At 34.5% G+C, this 17,148-nt stretch overlaps 1 protein-coding gene and 1 pseudogene across 9 annotated transcripts in view; one reads left to right on the forward strand and one right to left on the reverse strand.

Moving 5' to 3' along the window:
* ATRX (P-loop containing nucleoside triphosphate hydrolases superfamily protein) overlaps positions 1-17,148 on the reverse strand; it is an 88,658-nt gene that overhangs the window by 8,862 nt on the left and 62,648 nt on the right. For 8 of the 9 annotated variants that reach the window (XM_090314473.1, XM_090314467.1, XM_090314470.1 and 5 more), the window contains 9 exons: positions 15,527-15,676; positions 15,394-15,449; positions 15,005-15,308; positions 7,716-7,851; positions 4,510-4,571; positions 4,053-4,279; positions 1,720-1,923; positions 588-666; positions 233-501 (listed from right to left, as the gene is read on the reverse strand). In XM_090314473.1, coding sequence (XP_090170599.1) covers positions 233-501; positions 588-666; positions 1,720-1,923; positions 4,053-4,279; positions 4,510-4,571; positions 7,716-7,851; positions 15,005-15,308; positions 15,394-15,449; positions 15,527-15,676 — 1,487 coding nt within the window. Of the gene's footprint in view, positions 1-232; positions 502-582; positions 667-1,719; positions 1,924-4,052; positions 4,280-4,509; positions 4,572-7,715; positions 7,852-15,004; positions 15,309-15,393; positions 15,450-15,526; positions 15,677-17,148 lie in introns of all 9 variants that reach the window. The other variant, XR_016529994.1, reaches the window with a different exon arrangement.
* On the forward strand, positions 10,129-12,407 carry LOC150035584 (uncharacterized; annotated as a pseudogene).

Below are 17,148 nucleotides of genomic sequence, written 5' to 3' on the forward strand. Positions count from 1 at the left end.
CATTTATAAAAAATAAGGCACTTCATTTGTTTTTTGACATTAGGATTGATTTTAATGGTGCAGCAATGATTCTGTTTTTAGTTTTCTAGCCTCAAGGATCATTCCTCCCCCAACTTTGTTAAACTTTATGGTTAAAATTTTCTCTGTTACGTTCCTACAAACGAGGAGAATATGTTCCAATTGCATTAGTAGTTTTATATCCTGAGATGATAAATACGTTCAAAGAAGCTACCTTGGATGGTGTTTGCCAAGTAACGTTTCCATTAACTTGTCAGATGAGCAACTACCATGGGAAAGAGGCCCCTTCTGCTTCAGCACATTTCCATGATGCCCAGTCATAATCTGGTGAGATGTATGTCCATTTCCTTGGTCCAACTCAGTGGAAGCCTCGAGATTCTCATCATCACCAAATTCAAAAAGATGCAACATTTCTTCCCGAGAAATAGTTCGGTATACCTGTTGGCGATCAACAACTCTTGCAGCCAGTCCCTCCTTTGTTACCTATCAAATTTACTTCTCAATCAAATTCAAATCCGTAAAAGAAACCTTGTCTGCAATTTAAAATGTAATCAAATGTTTTACCAAACCTGACGCTTATAAATTTTTTCTTCCATTGTTCCATGTGCCAAAAATCGGTAAGCAAACACAGGTTTTGTTTGGCCATATCTGCAGGTTAAAGAATAACGTTATGATAATTTAAATATATTAAACAAAAAAGTTTTGGTGGTCACTGTAAAATGTAACTTCCAGGTTAAGGCTGGCTCTTGTTGAAGAAAAAGAGATAAGGAAGAATGATAGTGAAATAGCATGTAACTAAATAACAAAAAGAGATAAGGAACAATGATAATGAAATAGTATGTAAATAAATGTTTGAATATATAAATATACATATATACACACACACATGAGAGAGATAAATGTGAAAAAGAAAAGATAATTTCTTATTGATAAAAGAAAGAAGGAAATAAATCAAGATATTATGAACGGAGTCTACCACAATAATCTAGAGAGAGAGAAAAGAGGTAAAAATTGATAACACTTTCAACAAAAATAGCAAGCTAAATCAACATTTCAATTATTTTCATATAAGTAGTTGATAAGAGGGAACACGTTCCATCATTCATAAAAATAATACAAAACAATTTGGAAGTTCTAGAAATTTGAGATGACACTCAGCCGATCAATAGTTTAGCTTCAAAACAGTAATATAAATGATTTCTTCACGTCATCCTCACATGGACTCGTTGAAGTGTTAAGAGTTGGGTCATCCCTCTCCTTTAAGCCAATTAATCATATATGTCATTATCTTCTAGAATCTGCAATTAGTTCCTGCATCTTTGTAATTCCCTCGTATATGGTACTTTCGCTTTTTACTTTTCTCACTGTTGGCCTATCTTAGGGTTATAAATCAGGGTTGTATCATGTGTAAGAAATACAATAGAGTAAATTTATACAACCTACTATGGAAAACAGCAGGACACAAAGAAGGCCAATGCATAAAGCCATATACTACATAATATTTTAGCAGGAAGAATATAATTTAAGAACCTGGAATTCTTTTCTTCGATCCATTGGTAACTAACAAGTTACAACTAAATCTAGATGCCGAAAGTTATCATATGAAGGTTAGTTACAAAAAATATGCATCCAAGTCCGACAGGCTCACTGAATATTAGTAATATTGTGTAGGAAGTGGAAAGAATAAGATAACTAAAATACCTCCAAGCTCGATAAATGGCCTGAAGATCATAAGTTGGATTCCAAGAACCATCCACTATGATAACACGGTTAGCAGAATGAAGATTGATGCCCAATGATCCTGCTCTAGTTGATATCAAGGTACATTTCACCCTCTTATTTAGCGGCTCATTAAACCTCTCAACAATCTTCTGTCTTTCAGAACTCTCGGTTCTTCCATCTAGCCTGTCAAGAAAGAAGTATTTAATGATTCCTTTTTCTTTTATTTTCATTTTAACAAGAAACAAACTTTTCATTGACTAATGAAAATAACAAAAATGTTCAAGGATACAAACTGTCAAAGGGGGTTAAATAAAAACCAGCCTAAAAGAGGAAACAAATAACATTTATTTTCAGCTCATTGTCGCCTTCTGCATCCAAGTTTTTTGTTTAATTTGGAAAGCTTTTGTACTTCCAGCTTAGTCATTATGCCTTTTGTATTGATTTGCATTTTTTTTTGTTTTGTTTGTTTCTTTGTATTTTGAGATTAGTCTTTTTTTCATTATTTCAATAAAAAAAATTTGTTTCCTTTGATAACTTTTCTACCCAAGAATAACTCAAGAGAGATCCTGAAACTTAAGCTTCCATGATTTAATTTCCATTGGAGCAAACAATAAGCTGGAGGCAAGCCGTTAAAATTAAATATGTAATAGCCATTGAGAATTGTCTACAATGGTTGTTGATATCCTAATTTGGCTTTTTTTTAGATATCAATGGATAGAAACAATCAATTTCTTAAACTGATCATGTTAAAAAATAAATACAAAATTTTATACAAAATCTCTGCAAGCAACGTGACAGGACCTACAATCTTTTTTTTTTTATTTATTTATTATCCTTTTTAAAGGAAATGGAACATTCCATTAATATAACGAAAAGAGTCTAATGCTCGGTTTACAACGAAACAAGAAATAGCAATAGAAATATTGGGAATACAAAATAAACATCCGCTAATGTGAAAATATAAAGGTAGTTGAAGAAAATAAAAGCACTCCAATTTGTACATATATCTTGCATTGAATAATTAGCATAGAGCTTGCAAAGAGAGCATCAAGAGGAAGCATAAAGCCTTGCAGCTTCAACTTGTGTAATTAAAAAAAGCAACGTATGGGCAATTTGAGAGCACTCAAACTTATAAAAAATTTTATGAGAATTTACTCATTTCTCCCTCCCTCCCTCCCTCCCTCCATATAATGAAGTTAGCATGTACAAACAAGTGAGCCAACCACCACAAGCCCCACTCTTGTTATGAAACAATTTGTGAGGCTCCAAGTGATAAGGACTTATAGTAGGAGGGGCAAAAAGGGGAAACCAGCCACTGACAGCTAGTTAGTGGTTTAGTGGAATGTGTGGGTTAGTGTTCTCTCAAGGCGCAACAACAAAGTGCAATAGTTTTTGGGGGCTTAAGTGCAAGGCACAAAAAGAAAAGAGCGGTCTTTTTTTTTTCTTTTTTTTTTTTTGTAAGGTGTACTACATATAAAAGTACTACATAAAACAGAGAAAGCAGAGTTGAACTGAAAATTATTATTAAAAAAATAATAATAAAAAAAAATAAAAAAACACTAAACACAAGAAATTTTGCATTACAAAATAATGCAAAATTTAGTTTTAGGTAATAAATTTAGGCTTAGTGAATTTGATATTTCTTTTAGTTAATAAAGAAGAAAAAGCCCTAATTATTACTATCTTTTGAAAAAACCCAGAGCTTTAAGCCTTGGGGCATCGCAAAAGACACGGACCTAATGTGCACCTTATTTTGAGAGTCTCGCCTTTTCAAGACGAGACTCTAGACCTTCGCCTAGTGTCTAAGCACGTGCCCAAGAGGGCTTTATAAAGCACTATGTAGGATAGAACCAAAGAGGGCATTATGAGCTACATAGAAGGGGAGGATGGTTTGTGGGGAGGGTGTGGAGAATTTGGCTGAGTGCGCGGCTGGAAAAAGGTTCCATGAACATTCAAAATTGCCGGTGGTTGTTCTTTATGTTTGACTTCCTTTTGGTTGATCGGGACTGTTATTGAAGTTTTTATCAATCGAACAGTGTATATTCTTGCTCTATTTTGCTTTGTGTGACAAGGTTTGGTGTTTTGAAGACATTTCTGTGAGTGGGGATCCTAACTAATTATCATCATAACCTCTCTCTAAACATTCTAATTGCCTAAAGCGCGATATCCCCACTCCTATTTACTGTTTTTTTCCTTTCCCCTGTTTTAGAAATTAAATTTAGGGTCTATCACGTAGTGGTTATTATCTGCAAGTTAGTTCAGTATGAATACGAACAAGAAAGTGAGTCAATCATAAATGCAAAATTGCATACCTATACCAATCTTTACCCTTCTTCCAAAATTTTCCTCTCTTTCCACGTCTGGGCAATCTTGAAAGATAGAATTCAATTAGATCAAGCGTAGGAATGCTCTGGCTGAATACCAATGCCTTATCACCCAATTCAGAGCACATGGTTAAGATCTCTAGCAGCAAAACCATTTTGCCACCGTAATCTACCTCCTTGTAACTATTTGCATGAAGCAGACCATTCGACCAATCCTAAAAGAAATAAAAAGGCATTCCTGATGGTTACCATGCTTAAGCAAAACATTATATAATCTACATCACGGCACCAATAATGTAAAGTTTAACAAATTGCAAATATGAATAACTTAGGAGCAACAATGTCATTGCCTGTAAAGCAATATAACAGAACTGTTCACAATAAAATTTGACCAAAGCTCAGCCCAAACGTAGATGAAAAATTTATACTACTTAATAACTCATACCTTAACGAAAAAGCCACTAACAAATTTATCCTGATGATTCCCATTGGCATTCATTGGCTTATCTGTTAAGCAAAGAAATATCAGGACAGTCATTTAGCACTCAAAGCTCAGCAAGGATAAATGACACAAGTATTAAAAAAAGCCAAACTAAAAGTTTTGGTGAGAGAAATAAAATGTGAAGGATGAAAGAAAGAAAAAGTTGGTATCGAAGATTCAGGATTATAGTCATTAGACCATTCTAGTATTTATTTTTATTTTTATTTTTTTTGGTGAAATCTTAATCATGGAAGATTCCTTCAACATCTCATTTGCAAAAAAAAATTTTGGGCCACCGGGAAGTCTAATATTCCAAAGATAATTAATATTCTGCTCTAGATTATTCTCGATAAAATTTTCTCATTGTTCTACACGACTATGGGATGTAAACTGGTGTTTACAGTAAATCATAATACCGACGATAGTGTTAAAAGGTACAAGGTTAGACTAGTCTAAAGACTTTAATCAAACCTATGAAATTGATTATCAAGAGACATTTGCTCCCATTACAAAAATTAACTCCATTAGACTTCTTTTACCTCTTCCAACAAATTTAGAATGACCACTTCATCAACTAGATATTAAGAATGTTTTTTCTTGATGGTGTTTAGGAGAAAAAGAAAGTATTTATGAGCCTACCACCAGGATTTGAAATTGAACTTGGAAAAAGTCATGTTTGCATATTAAAGAAATCCTTATTCATACGAAGCAGTCTCCAAGAGCTTGGTTTAAATTGAACACTTTGGATAAGTAGTCATTATCCATGAATCAACACCATAAAAGCTCCAAAGCATATGTACAAATTATTGAGGACTTCTCTCAAAACAATTTCAAGCTTGCAGCAGGTCCATTACCTTAGTGGACATTTGTTGTCAATGCTCCTTGTGGCTTTGAAGGGAGTTGTTTAGGTGATGTAGCCTAAATGATAAATAGAGAGAAATCTCCGAGAACCAAGATTGTGAATCTTTTATTAGAACGAGTAATGTGTTTGATACAAGAGGGCAGGTTCCTATCTATAGAGTTTTATTACAAGTGGGGGTCAAAAGGGAATTAACCTAGAATATTATCTAATTACCCAATGAACCTCTATTCTTCTTACATCGTTCTATCCCTCCAAAAAGAAAACTCGTCCTCGAGTTTTAAAAAGAAAAAATTTATGAAGCAAATGAGGAACAACAGAGTATAACCAAATCAACCTCCTACATTTTGAACAAAAATATTATGATCAAAGGTATAAATTTGAGACAAAATCTAATATTGCCACCAAAAGATGAACTTCTCCATCAGCCATAACACAAAAAAGATGTTTCCTTCAAACTCATTCAAAACCGTATACAAAGGACCAATCACTAAAAAACCACCTTCCAAAGAGAATCGTTCAAGAATCATGCCTTCTTTATCATTTGATTCAAGTTCTTCGATAGCTTGGTGATCCATTTCCACCGCAATTAGTGTGTCATTCTTGTTCGATTCTTGCTCAATGTTAGATACTTCTTTTCCATCATCTTTGTTGGATTTTTCTTCACTTGCGACTATTTCCAAATCAACATCTTCAAATTCTTGTTGTTCTTCAATTTTATCTTCAAGATTTTCTATTTGAAAACTTGCTAACCGTGATTCCTTTGTTTTTTCTTCGGTATATGAAATCGATCCGTTCTTGAACTCTTGCAAATGAATTGATAGTTGATCAACATGTTGATTCATTTCCCTAATGAATGTTGGATTTCTATTATTGTTTTCTTTATTTCCTCCAATGCTACAGGATCAAAGTAGTTCTTTTGTTGGATGCTTGAATATGTTTTAATTTCATAGTGGGCATAGAACTCATCCATTGATTTTCTTGAATCAACCTTTCTTGATTGTGTTTCATAATCATAAGAGTAATTTGGAGTCTTGAACGTTCTTCTTGGGCTGTAAAAATCCATTCTTTATAATTCTTGATGATTCTGTAATTCATCTAACTCCCAATCTTTACATTGATTTCCTGAAAAATGGATTTGATTGGTTCGTTGAACCCTATTTCGATATTGCCACCTTCTTATTTCGTTCCAAACTGCCTTAGAAACATCATCGAAGTCACTACAATCACTAATCAAATTTCCAATTTGGACAACGATGGGTTCTTTGAGAAAATCGAGCATGAGAATTTGTTTCCTCCTATCTGAACTCGGCACAGGTCGCGTCAAAGGAAAAAAAATCGAGCATGAACAAAATTAGTATGTTGGAATTCTTCTTCTGAATCACTCAAGTCAAAATTGCAGCATTGTTTTTTGAAGTAAAATTGATTTTCTTGCCTATACCAACTACTAATTTTTTTCTTGGACATCCTCTTTGATCGATAATAGTCCATTCTTGCAAAATCTTGATAAACCTTCAGTTTTTTCTTTCTTTCTTGGAATTTCAAGAGTTCTCCCTAACTAGATGGGTGTTGTTTGGCAATGAGCACAACTCAAGAAGCTCCCTCTTGCGATCGGCGTCGCCAAGAGTTTTCCAGTCTTCCACCGATGACAATCAATGTTGGCCCAAACGGATGCTCTGCTACCAAATTAATGTAGCCTAAATGATAAAAGGAGAGAAATCTCCAAGAACCAAGGTTGTGAATCTTTTATTAGAATGAATAATATGTTTGATACAAGAGGGGAAGGTTCCTATTTATATAGTTTTATTACAGATGGGGGTAAAAAGGGAATTAACCTAGAATATTATCTAATTACCCAATTAACCTCTATTCAACTTACATCATTAGGGTTACATGAAACACAATAGGACCCTAGGTTTTGTGTCTAAGGGTTGGGTGATAGAATTCCAAGGGCTAGGACATTTCTCCTACTATTATGGCAACACGGTTTTGTAAAAATAACAAATATTTATTTTCTCAATTTGAGAACGATTAACATGGATTGCACAAGGATGACATGCACAAATCGAGGAATGATTAACATAGTATGAGCACAAGAGGTCCTAAACCATTAATCTCGATCTCAACTTGGGCTTTCTATAGATTTCCAAGACCACAAGAGAAGTGTTATTTGTTGTTATAATTAAATTTATCATAACTTATTAGTGTATGCTTTTGGGTTGATTGGTTGATTTAAAAATAATATTAATAGTTAAACTTCAACAACCACAAATAGTTAATACAGAAATATCCAAAATCTAACAAAGTATACCTCCAGTGCAAATATTAGAATCTATGTTTTCGTCACTGGAGGAATCGCCTGCAAGAAAATTTTCAATAGCATCTTCACGCTTCACGTAATATTTGTCTTCTTTGGTCAATTGCAGGATTCCAGGATGATTCCAGATCTATTATGACAGAAAAACATAATACCATATATGGGCAGTAACAAAGGCAAAAATATGTTCAAGTTGCGATATTGAATTGAAAGATTGAAATGAGAAACGGCTATGGGCAAGTTTAGTAATAAATTTGGAAAATATATTTGTTTCAGGAGCATGAAGGGAAAAACCAAAATAGTAGAATGTCTTCAGCAATTCAAGATTTGAAACAAAGGGGTTTTTTAGCCCATTTTTCAAAAACAAGATGGACAAAAATTGAAAGTTTAGGGACCTATTAGACATGAATTTGAAAGTTTATAGACTTATTAGACCTTTCTATACAAGCTGAAAAGAAGTTAAGAAAGTAAACTAGTAATTTAACCTAGATTTTATTTAGTCACAATATCATTTGAGTTAGCCATATCCAAAGAAAAGTTTCAACTTGTTTCAAAAAAAAAAAAAAATGATTAGTTATATTGCTATTATTTACGTTTAATTTCTGAATAAAAATGCACAAGTAAAAAATATTAGAGATATACATTTTCATTATTCGATTCAAAGAGCATCATGAACTTTGAATCAAATGCACATGATTCACTGAATCCCAAATAAATTAAACTCATTTATACATTAACTTTTTTAATTGTATTTTTATGCTCTTAGAAAGCGTAGTTATTTAATCACAAACTATTACCAATTTAATAGTTCTAGTACAGAACCTATTCAACTCAGAATTTGTTTGAAATAATCAAACTCAAGATCACGGTAATAAATTAATACCTTTAATCAACTGGGCTGCTGCCCCTTGGGGGAATCAAATATAACAAATTTATAGCAATATTTCAATTTGGAAACAGTCAATGATGTAGCATAAGAGGAGAACTCTCCAAGAATGATATCAAAGTCTTCATTATCAACGAAAAATTATCAATACAAGAAGACAATTTATCTATTTATAGAGAATTGTAAAACAAACCAATCATAAGTAATCAAGGAAACTGATCCTAATCCTATTCAAACAAGGATTTGTCCAAGATACCTTTATTTACCTTAATCCTACTACATCATTTTGTCCCTCCCAAAAAAAAAAAAAAAACTCGTCCTCAAGTTTAAAAAAGAATATGAAAAATACATGAGTCTTTTTTTTCCCGATGATTTATAAAAAATCCCAATTAAAATCTTTGGCCCATGGAAATCTTGCACTTGGAAATCTTGCACTGCAACAACAAAGATTGAAAGAGCCCATAAAAAATCAAAGAACTTTAGAGCATGACCCTCATAAAAAATTTTCTTTGGTTGCTGTGAACCGTATACACTCTTGCCACCAAGATTTTGCTCAACCATTTTAGCCAAAGCTGGAGTATCAAAACAACCTATAAACCCATTTGAAAAGTTGTTGCATAACATAGAATTTGTGAGGAAATGGGATGAAATAATCCCACAAAAAAGAAAGTGGAAATGGGATTTCTGTGGGAAGAATTGAAATCTTTGTTTCTTTAAAAATTAAAGATCCTTGGTAGGTTGGAGGAGTTTTTAATATTACTTGGTGAGTTCAAGTTCGGCAACCAAGAAGAAATAGCGCATGGGGCGGTGGAAGTGGAAATGAGCCTGCACATGGTGGATTTGTTGGGGAAGGAATGCTAACAGCAACTATTGGTGGGATGGTTTCGACTTTCCACCACCTGTTTTGATTTTGGCTGGAATTCGAGCTGTAACTAGTCCTGTGGGATGTCTTCTCATTGTGTAGAACTACTGGTGACAGTTTAAACTAAATCATCAACGCTCTATAAAGCACCGACACTCCAAAGATGGTCAAGTGTCAGTGTCGGACACCGACACGCCCCAACACGCCTCCGACACGTGTCCGACACGCCAGCTGGCGTGTCGGATATTTTATTATTTTTTTAAATGGCCGACACGGTGGGGATACAGGTAGGACATGGGTGGGACATGGTTGGGACACTTCTGGGACACGGCGCAGCAAAATTAAAGAGAAAAACAGTGAAAGCTTATAAAATTAAAGTTAGTAGCCCAAAAGCATCAGCCTGTTTTTTATTTTAATTTCTCAAATTATATTATTCCTTTCCACTTTTCTTTTCTTCAAAATATCAGAAGCAAAACTCCTCGAGTCCCCCCGCCCAAAACGCCTCACCTCCATGCCCACTCGATCGACTTCACACCCAGACTCGCCAGACTTCGTTCGACTTCACGCCCAGACTCGCCGGCGACTTCTCCTCAACCAAACTACTGTTTTTGTTTGAACATTTAAATCTTATTATTATTTTTTTATTTTATTTAAAAAGTATGGCAGAATCATCTTCAAGTCATACTGAAATCAACTCAAAAATGACTACCGACGATGATACAAAACCATTATGGCAATATGTTACAAAAAATGAGAGATTGAATGAAGGAGGGGGGAATATTTCTTGGCAGTGTAATTTTTGTCAAGAAAATAGAAAAGGTTCTTATACAAGAGTTAGGGCGCATCTACTAAAATTAAGTGGATTTGGGATTGGAATATGTAAAAAAAATCACCCCTAAAGATCTTGCTGAAATGCAAAAATTAGAAGATGAAGCTAAGACGCGTATTGCAAGGAATGCACCTAAACAAGTTCCTTTACCACCTTCACGGCATATACAAACTGAATCTCAATCTTTTGGAACTGGAAGTGGAAGTATGGTGGGTAGCTATTCAAATTCTTATTCAACAATGGAACAAAAGAAAAGGAAAGGAAATGTTAGTGCACTAGAGAAATCATTTAACTTGGCCATTCGTGATCAAGTAGATTCGGAGATAGCTAGAATGTTTTATTCTTCAGGTTTGCCTTTTCACTTGGCTAGAAATCCAAGTTATGTCAACGCATTTTCTTTGGTTGCAAATAATGTTTTGTCGGGTTATATAACTCCAGGATATAATAAATTGAGAACGATTCTTCTCCAAAAAGAAAAAGCAAATATACAGAGATTGTTGCAATCTGTGAAAAGTACATGGTCTCAAAAGGGGGTAAGTATTGTCAGTGATGGATGGAGTGATTCGCAGAGGAGACCATTAATTAACTTTATGGCAATTACAGAAGGAGGACCAATGTTTCTTAAAGCTGTAGATTGCTCAGGTGAGACTAAAAACAAATACTTCATAGGAAATTTGATGAAAGAAGTTATAAATGAGGTGGGACATGAGAATGTGATTCAAATAATCACTGACAATGCTGCAAATTGTAATGGTGCAAGACAAATTATTGAATCACAGTTCCCCAACATAGTTTAGACACCTTGTGTAGTTCATACCCTCAACCTTGCTTTGAAGAACATTTGTGCTGCAAGAAATATTGATAGTAATCAACATGTATTTGTAGAGTGTAGCTGGATTTTTGAAATTTCTGATGATGTTATGTTTGTCGAGCACTTTATCATGAACCATTCCATGCTATGTTCAATGAGTTTGTGACTTTGAAGTTACTTGCAGTAGCAGAAACACGATTTGCATCTACCATCATTATGCTAAGAAGATTTAAACTCATTAAGGGTGGCTTGCAAATAATGGTTATCAGTGATAAATGGGGATGTTACAGAGAAGATGATATGGTGAAAGCAAGACGTGTAAAGGAGTTAGTACTTAATGATATTTGGTGGGATAAGATTGATTATATTCTTTCTTTTACTACTCCTATTTATGATATGATCAGATATTGTGATACGGACAAACCTTGCCTCCATTTGGTATATGATATGTGGGACACCATGATTGAAAAAGTGAAGGTGGCCATCTATAAACATGAAGGAAAGCATCCAGATGAATCATCATCATTTTATGGAGTGGTGCATCAAATTTTGATTGACCATTGGAATAAAAATAACACTCCTCTCCATTGTTTGGCACATTCTTTAAATCCAAGGTATTCTAAGACATCCTAGATCTTTCTTTTATATTTTCAATTTCTATGCACACTCTAAAGTTGGGTATATTTTATAATTTTATTTAGGTATTATAGTCCACAATGGCTTGAAGAAGACAAGACTCGAGCTCCACCACATAAAGACTTAGAAGTATCAAGAGAGAGGATGAAGTGTATCAAGAGATACTTTAGTTTAGAGGATGAGCGAACAAGAGTAAACATTGAATTTGCCAATTTCTCTACAATGTCTTCAGAGTTTGCTGAACATGATTCCATACGTGATAGATATAATATGCCTCCGAAGAGTTGGTGGGCCATCCATGGTGCCTTTACTCCAACTTTACAATCACTAGCTATGAAGTTACTTGTTCAACCTTCATTTTTCTCGTGTTGTGAGCAAAATTGGAGTACATATTCATTTGTGCACTCCATGAGAAGGAACAAGATGACACCAAAACGTGCAGAAGACTTGGTGTACATCCATAGCAATCTACGTCTTTTATCAAGAAGATCTCTGGAATATTTCAAAGGAGAGACGAAAATGTGGGACATTGCTGGAGATTCATTCGATTCATTTGAAGATGCAGGAATGCTTGAAGTAGCTAGTTTATCTTTAGAGAACCAGAATTGGAAGTTGTAGTTTTTACTGATGATGGTGATCAGAATGAAGCTTCGAGTAGTTAAGAGGACATTGGACAAGAATGAAGAAAATATGGCTTGGCTTCTTCGATTCTATTTTGTGGTTTTGTAACTTTTGTGGTGTTCAACTAATTACTTAAACAGTTAAACTTGTTACGACTTATGACATTGGATCGTTAGTCATCTACTCATCTTATCTATGGTTGTATCTTGTATGGTTGTTAATGGTGTTTTTAAATGGAATATTTCCCAATATGTTTATTTCACGACATATATTTAATTTTTTAATAAAAAAAAATAACGTGTCCTCGACGTGTCGTGTCCTACTTTTTTGAAAATTGGCGTGTCGCCGTGTCGCGTGTTAGTGTCCGTGCTTCTTAGTCAACGCTTTATTCTAGAGGATGCATTTGAGGCAGCTGCCAAAGCATTGATCATTCTCCAGGGCATACTAATTGAATGGGATAACAAAGCGGGCATTGGTGTTTGTCGGTCAACGATGTTTAGGGGTGCAACAACCATTCTTGAGGGAGTAAACTGTGAAATTTGGTTCGTGAGAAATCAGAGATTTTTTCAAGAAAAGTACTCAATTGGGTTGTTAGCTTCAAAATCGCTCTGGATTATTGTCTCCACTTGTCGTTTTCTCTCTAAGTTCTTTGATGACTTCTCCATCTAGGATTTATGATAATTTGGATTGACTACCATTGTCTTCACAACAACATAGTCCTTTTGCTCTAATGTATTTGTACTCAGTGTTTTCATTTCTTTGTATTTTGCGCATTAGTCTCTTTTCCTTATTTTAATGAAAAGTTTCGTGTCATTTTAAAAAAAAAAAATCCCACAAAAAGGAAGGCGCAAATTGAGACTTGGAAGGACCGAACCCGAGTTGGGTCATACAAATATGAAGAGGTCGTATCACGTGAAACAAATGTTAGGAATTAATCACGCATGTTGGGTCGGATTGCATGGGTTGAATTGAATGGTTTGAGTGTTACCACATATTCTTCCTTGTTGTCTCCCAAGGAATCCACTGCAACCAAAGATTCGAACTTCTTCAAATTGGGTTGCCCATGGCTGTCGTCTTCTTCCCCAGAATCGCCTCCATCTATTATCATGTCTTCTTTCTTGAACATAACTTCCTTAGCCTTTGCCTTAGATTTTTCTTAGCTCATCTTGTTTTCCTTGTTCAGTTGGTCCGCATGTGGGTTCCAAATTTCTTTTGGGTTCTCAGTCTTATGTGTTTCTTGCAAGATTCCATGACCTTGGTTGAATTCTTGATCTTCTTTTAATTCAGCAAGCTCGAGGTTTTGATTTTCTTGAATTATTTCTTTTTTGAACTCTTGCCATTGTTCTGAAAGTTGATTTATGTTTTGAGTCATCTTTCACAACAAACCTTCAATCTCTTTTACTTCATTCTTCATTTCCTCGAATGCTTCAACATTGATGTACAAATTGGGTATTATTGAATAAGTTTCAACCTCAATTAATTATGTAGGACTGATTCTTGGCTTTTATTGAATATGTTGCAACCTTTCTTGGTTGTTCTCCATAACCAAAATAATGATTTCTGTCCCTAAATGTATTATTTCTGCTATAAAATTCCTTTCTTAGATGATTATTAAGACTTCTTGCTCTTCTTGAATTTAAAGGGTTCCCCCAATTAGGTTTGCGTTGTTCAGCAATGATCACAGCTCATGAAGTTCCCTTTTGCGATTAGTGTTGCCAAGAGTTTTTTGGTCTTCTACCACCGACAGTCAACGGTTGCTCTAATACCAAATTTTATTTTATTTTTTATTTTTTGAAACAGAAACAAACCTCTTCATTGAAATAAATGCAAAACTATCCATACAAGAAGATAATTTCTCTATTTATAAGAGAATGTAGACAAAATAATGAATCTATTTATCAAATGGAGACTAATGCTCAAAGAATGTAGCCTAAGAGATAAAAGGAGAACTCTCCAAGGATGAAATCAAAGTCTTTATTATCAATGAAAAGTTACCAATACAAGAAGACAATTTTCCTGTTTATAGAGAATTGTAAACAAACTAATCCTAATCCTAATTAAGGAAATTGATCCTAATCCTAATTAACCAAGGAAACTAATTCTAATCTTATCTAATCAAGGAAACTAATCATAATCCTATTCAAACAAGGATTTGACCAAGATACCTTTATTTACCATCCTACTCTGGAAAAACTTATCTCGAGTTCTAATTGATTTTTTCTTTCTTAAGAAACAAGAATTTTATTGATGAATGAGCTTGCGAAAATGGAGGAAAACCCTCCACTTCTGGGGAGCCACTTACAGAAGACACTGTCCCTGCAAGCTATTATAAAGCTCACAACATTTATAGCAAACTATTAAATATGTAGACAAAATTAAGAATGTTTTTATTAAATGAAAACATGAACGACTGCGAAAATCTAACCCATAAGGACTCCTCTAACACTTTCCCATCAAAGTGCAACTGTGCAAGTCAACCTCTAAGGGCAAAATAAAATTGAACCAAAGTAATGGGAATAAATAACTACTCTTTTATTTAACTTTCTACTAATCTAGTCCAGCTGTGCCCATGCCATAAAATATATGCATATAGAATACAGATTAGCAGCTCAAAATCAAATACATGTCATGAGCATACCTGGGCCAGTGCTTGGTACCCAGCGAAAAAGCTCCTCTTCCTTAACTGTTCACTAGAATCCTTGCCATTATTAAATCCATGCACATCGAGAAATCTTTTGTATAACTTCCTCTGTAAGGGAGAGAGTTTGACGGATATCACAAAGACAGTTTTAGGTGGCAAGTCCTTCTTCACCACGGTCATGTCCATTCTTTGAACAAACCCTTTCAATTGTTCATATAGGATATGAGACCTCTGGTTCATTATTTTAACATCATCCAGAGTTGAATTAGTATGCTGCCCATTCTCTATAGGGTTCTGGAAGCTGCATAAGAGAATATGTTAAGACAGATATGCAAAGACAAAAAGGCAGAACTGAGAAGAAAAGAAGACTGAAGATGGAGTCTTACCGATTCCTAAATTCATGGCTACTTCCAAGGAAACCTTCTCTCACAAAATCAACCATCTGTGCCAATTATCATATCAAAGAAAAGAATATCATGCGTGAAGATATCAGCTGCTGTAACTGTTTCAAAGACTTACACAATAATACTCCATGAGATTGTTCTGTAGTGGTGATCCAGTTAACGCAATCCTCCTTTGGCATTTCACTTGTTTCAATGCCTGAGTTATATCAGCCTTGGTATTCTTAATCATGTGGGCCTCGTCACATACAAGAATATCTGGTCCATCCTGGAAATTAAAAGGTAGCCAAAATCATACACACACAGTACAGATTTGTCAGTAGTATAACTTTGTTTAATTAGTATTTTGTTTTCTAGTTATTTTTCAATATATTTTTCTAAAAGAAAGGGAGGGTCAAAGCCCACTCGCTATTAGCTCGCAACAATCTCTCCACTAGCATAGTAAACAGCACTCACCAAGTCAAACCCGGATCTTGTTTTAAAATTAGTTTCCTTAGTTGGGTTGAGAGAGGCTTGAACTCTCAACCTCAGGATAACTCAGGAGCTATGAGAAATTAGTTTCCTTAGTTGAAACTTTACTTGTATTAAATTTACTCATCTTAGGTTCTTGGGGAAATAAGAAAATAATTTCTTCAAAAACAACATTGGTATTAGAGCATCCTAATTGTTAGAAACCCTCAGTTTGGTTCAGCCCCCTTAAAAGCTGCATCTTGGTGCTTTCTTTCCAAATCTTTTGAAGGGTTTATAATTCAAGGCATTTTTCGATGCTGGACTTCTATTTTAGGACACTCTTAAGTGGTTTTTCTTTTTTGCTTATGGTTAGTTTGTTTTATGTCTCTATGTTGTTGCTTTATGTTTATTTGTTGTAAGTTCTCTATTATGTTCTTTTCGTTTCTCATTGTATCCTTGAGCCTTAATATGGATATATAAAAAAAAAAAAAAAAAAAAAAAAAAAAAAAAAAGGGCTAGAAACCCTAGGTATCAGAACCCTAACTTCAAATCTTCACCAGTGCAATCTCCCTCTGACGTCCCATTCTCACCAATGCATCTCCTTCCATCGCCATTGACTGCATTCATGGGCTTTAGCCAATCTTGTGCACGCTGTCAGGTTCCTCCAGCACGTGTGCCATCAGGTTTCTTTATACTGCGTGCCGTTGGGTTTCTTCATTGTGCATGTTACTTGCGGGTTCGTGGGCTTCAATCCATATGTCTCGTATACATTTGTCTTCTCAGGTCATGTTTCTGGCTAGTAACGTTCGTGGGTTTTGTAGGCTGTCTACGTGTTCTCTTTTTTTAAACAGAAACAAAAATTTATTGATATGATCAAAGGAGACTACTTTTCCAAAATAATCTACAAATAATGGAGAAATACACGACTAATGAAGAACAAAGGTCGAAAAGAAGAAAACATTCAATTAAGAAGCACGAAAACTTAAAGAGAGCCTCATAAGAAACTAATGGGTTGTTTAGGACGCTGAGAATTGGGATATAATGTCTGGAATTCATGTCTGTAAAGTTTATATGTTTGTGTTTGGAGTGAAAAGTTATTTTTTCTAAGTTCATAATATTCTTATGTCTGTGTTGAGGGTGCAGAGTTGAGTTCATATGTCCAGGGTACCCGGTGCAATTTTTTGAACTATAATCTGCTTTTATGATTATTATTTTTTTAGAACTTTTTTATTCAATAATTCTACCCATCTTTGTATGAATAAAATATGAATTACAATTTTTTTTCTTTTA

The sequence above is a fragment of the Benincasa hispida genome, chromosome 6 (assembly GCF_027475165.1).
Source record: "Benincasa hispida cultivar pf3 chromosome 6, pf3_genome.v1.1, whole genome shotgun sequence".
Classification (NCBI taxonomy): domain Eukaryota; kingdom Viridiplantae; phylum Streptophyta; class Magnoliopsida; order Cucurbitales; family Cucurbitaceae; genus Benincasa; species Benincasa hispida.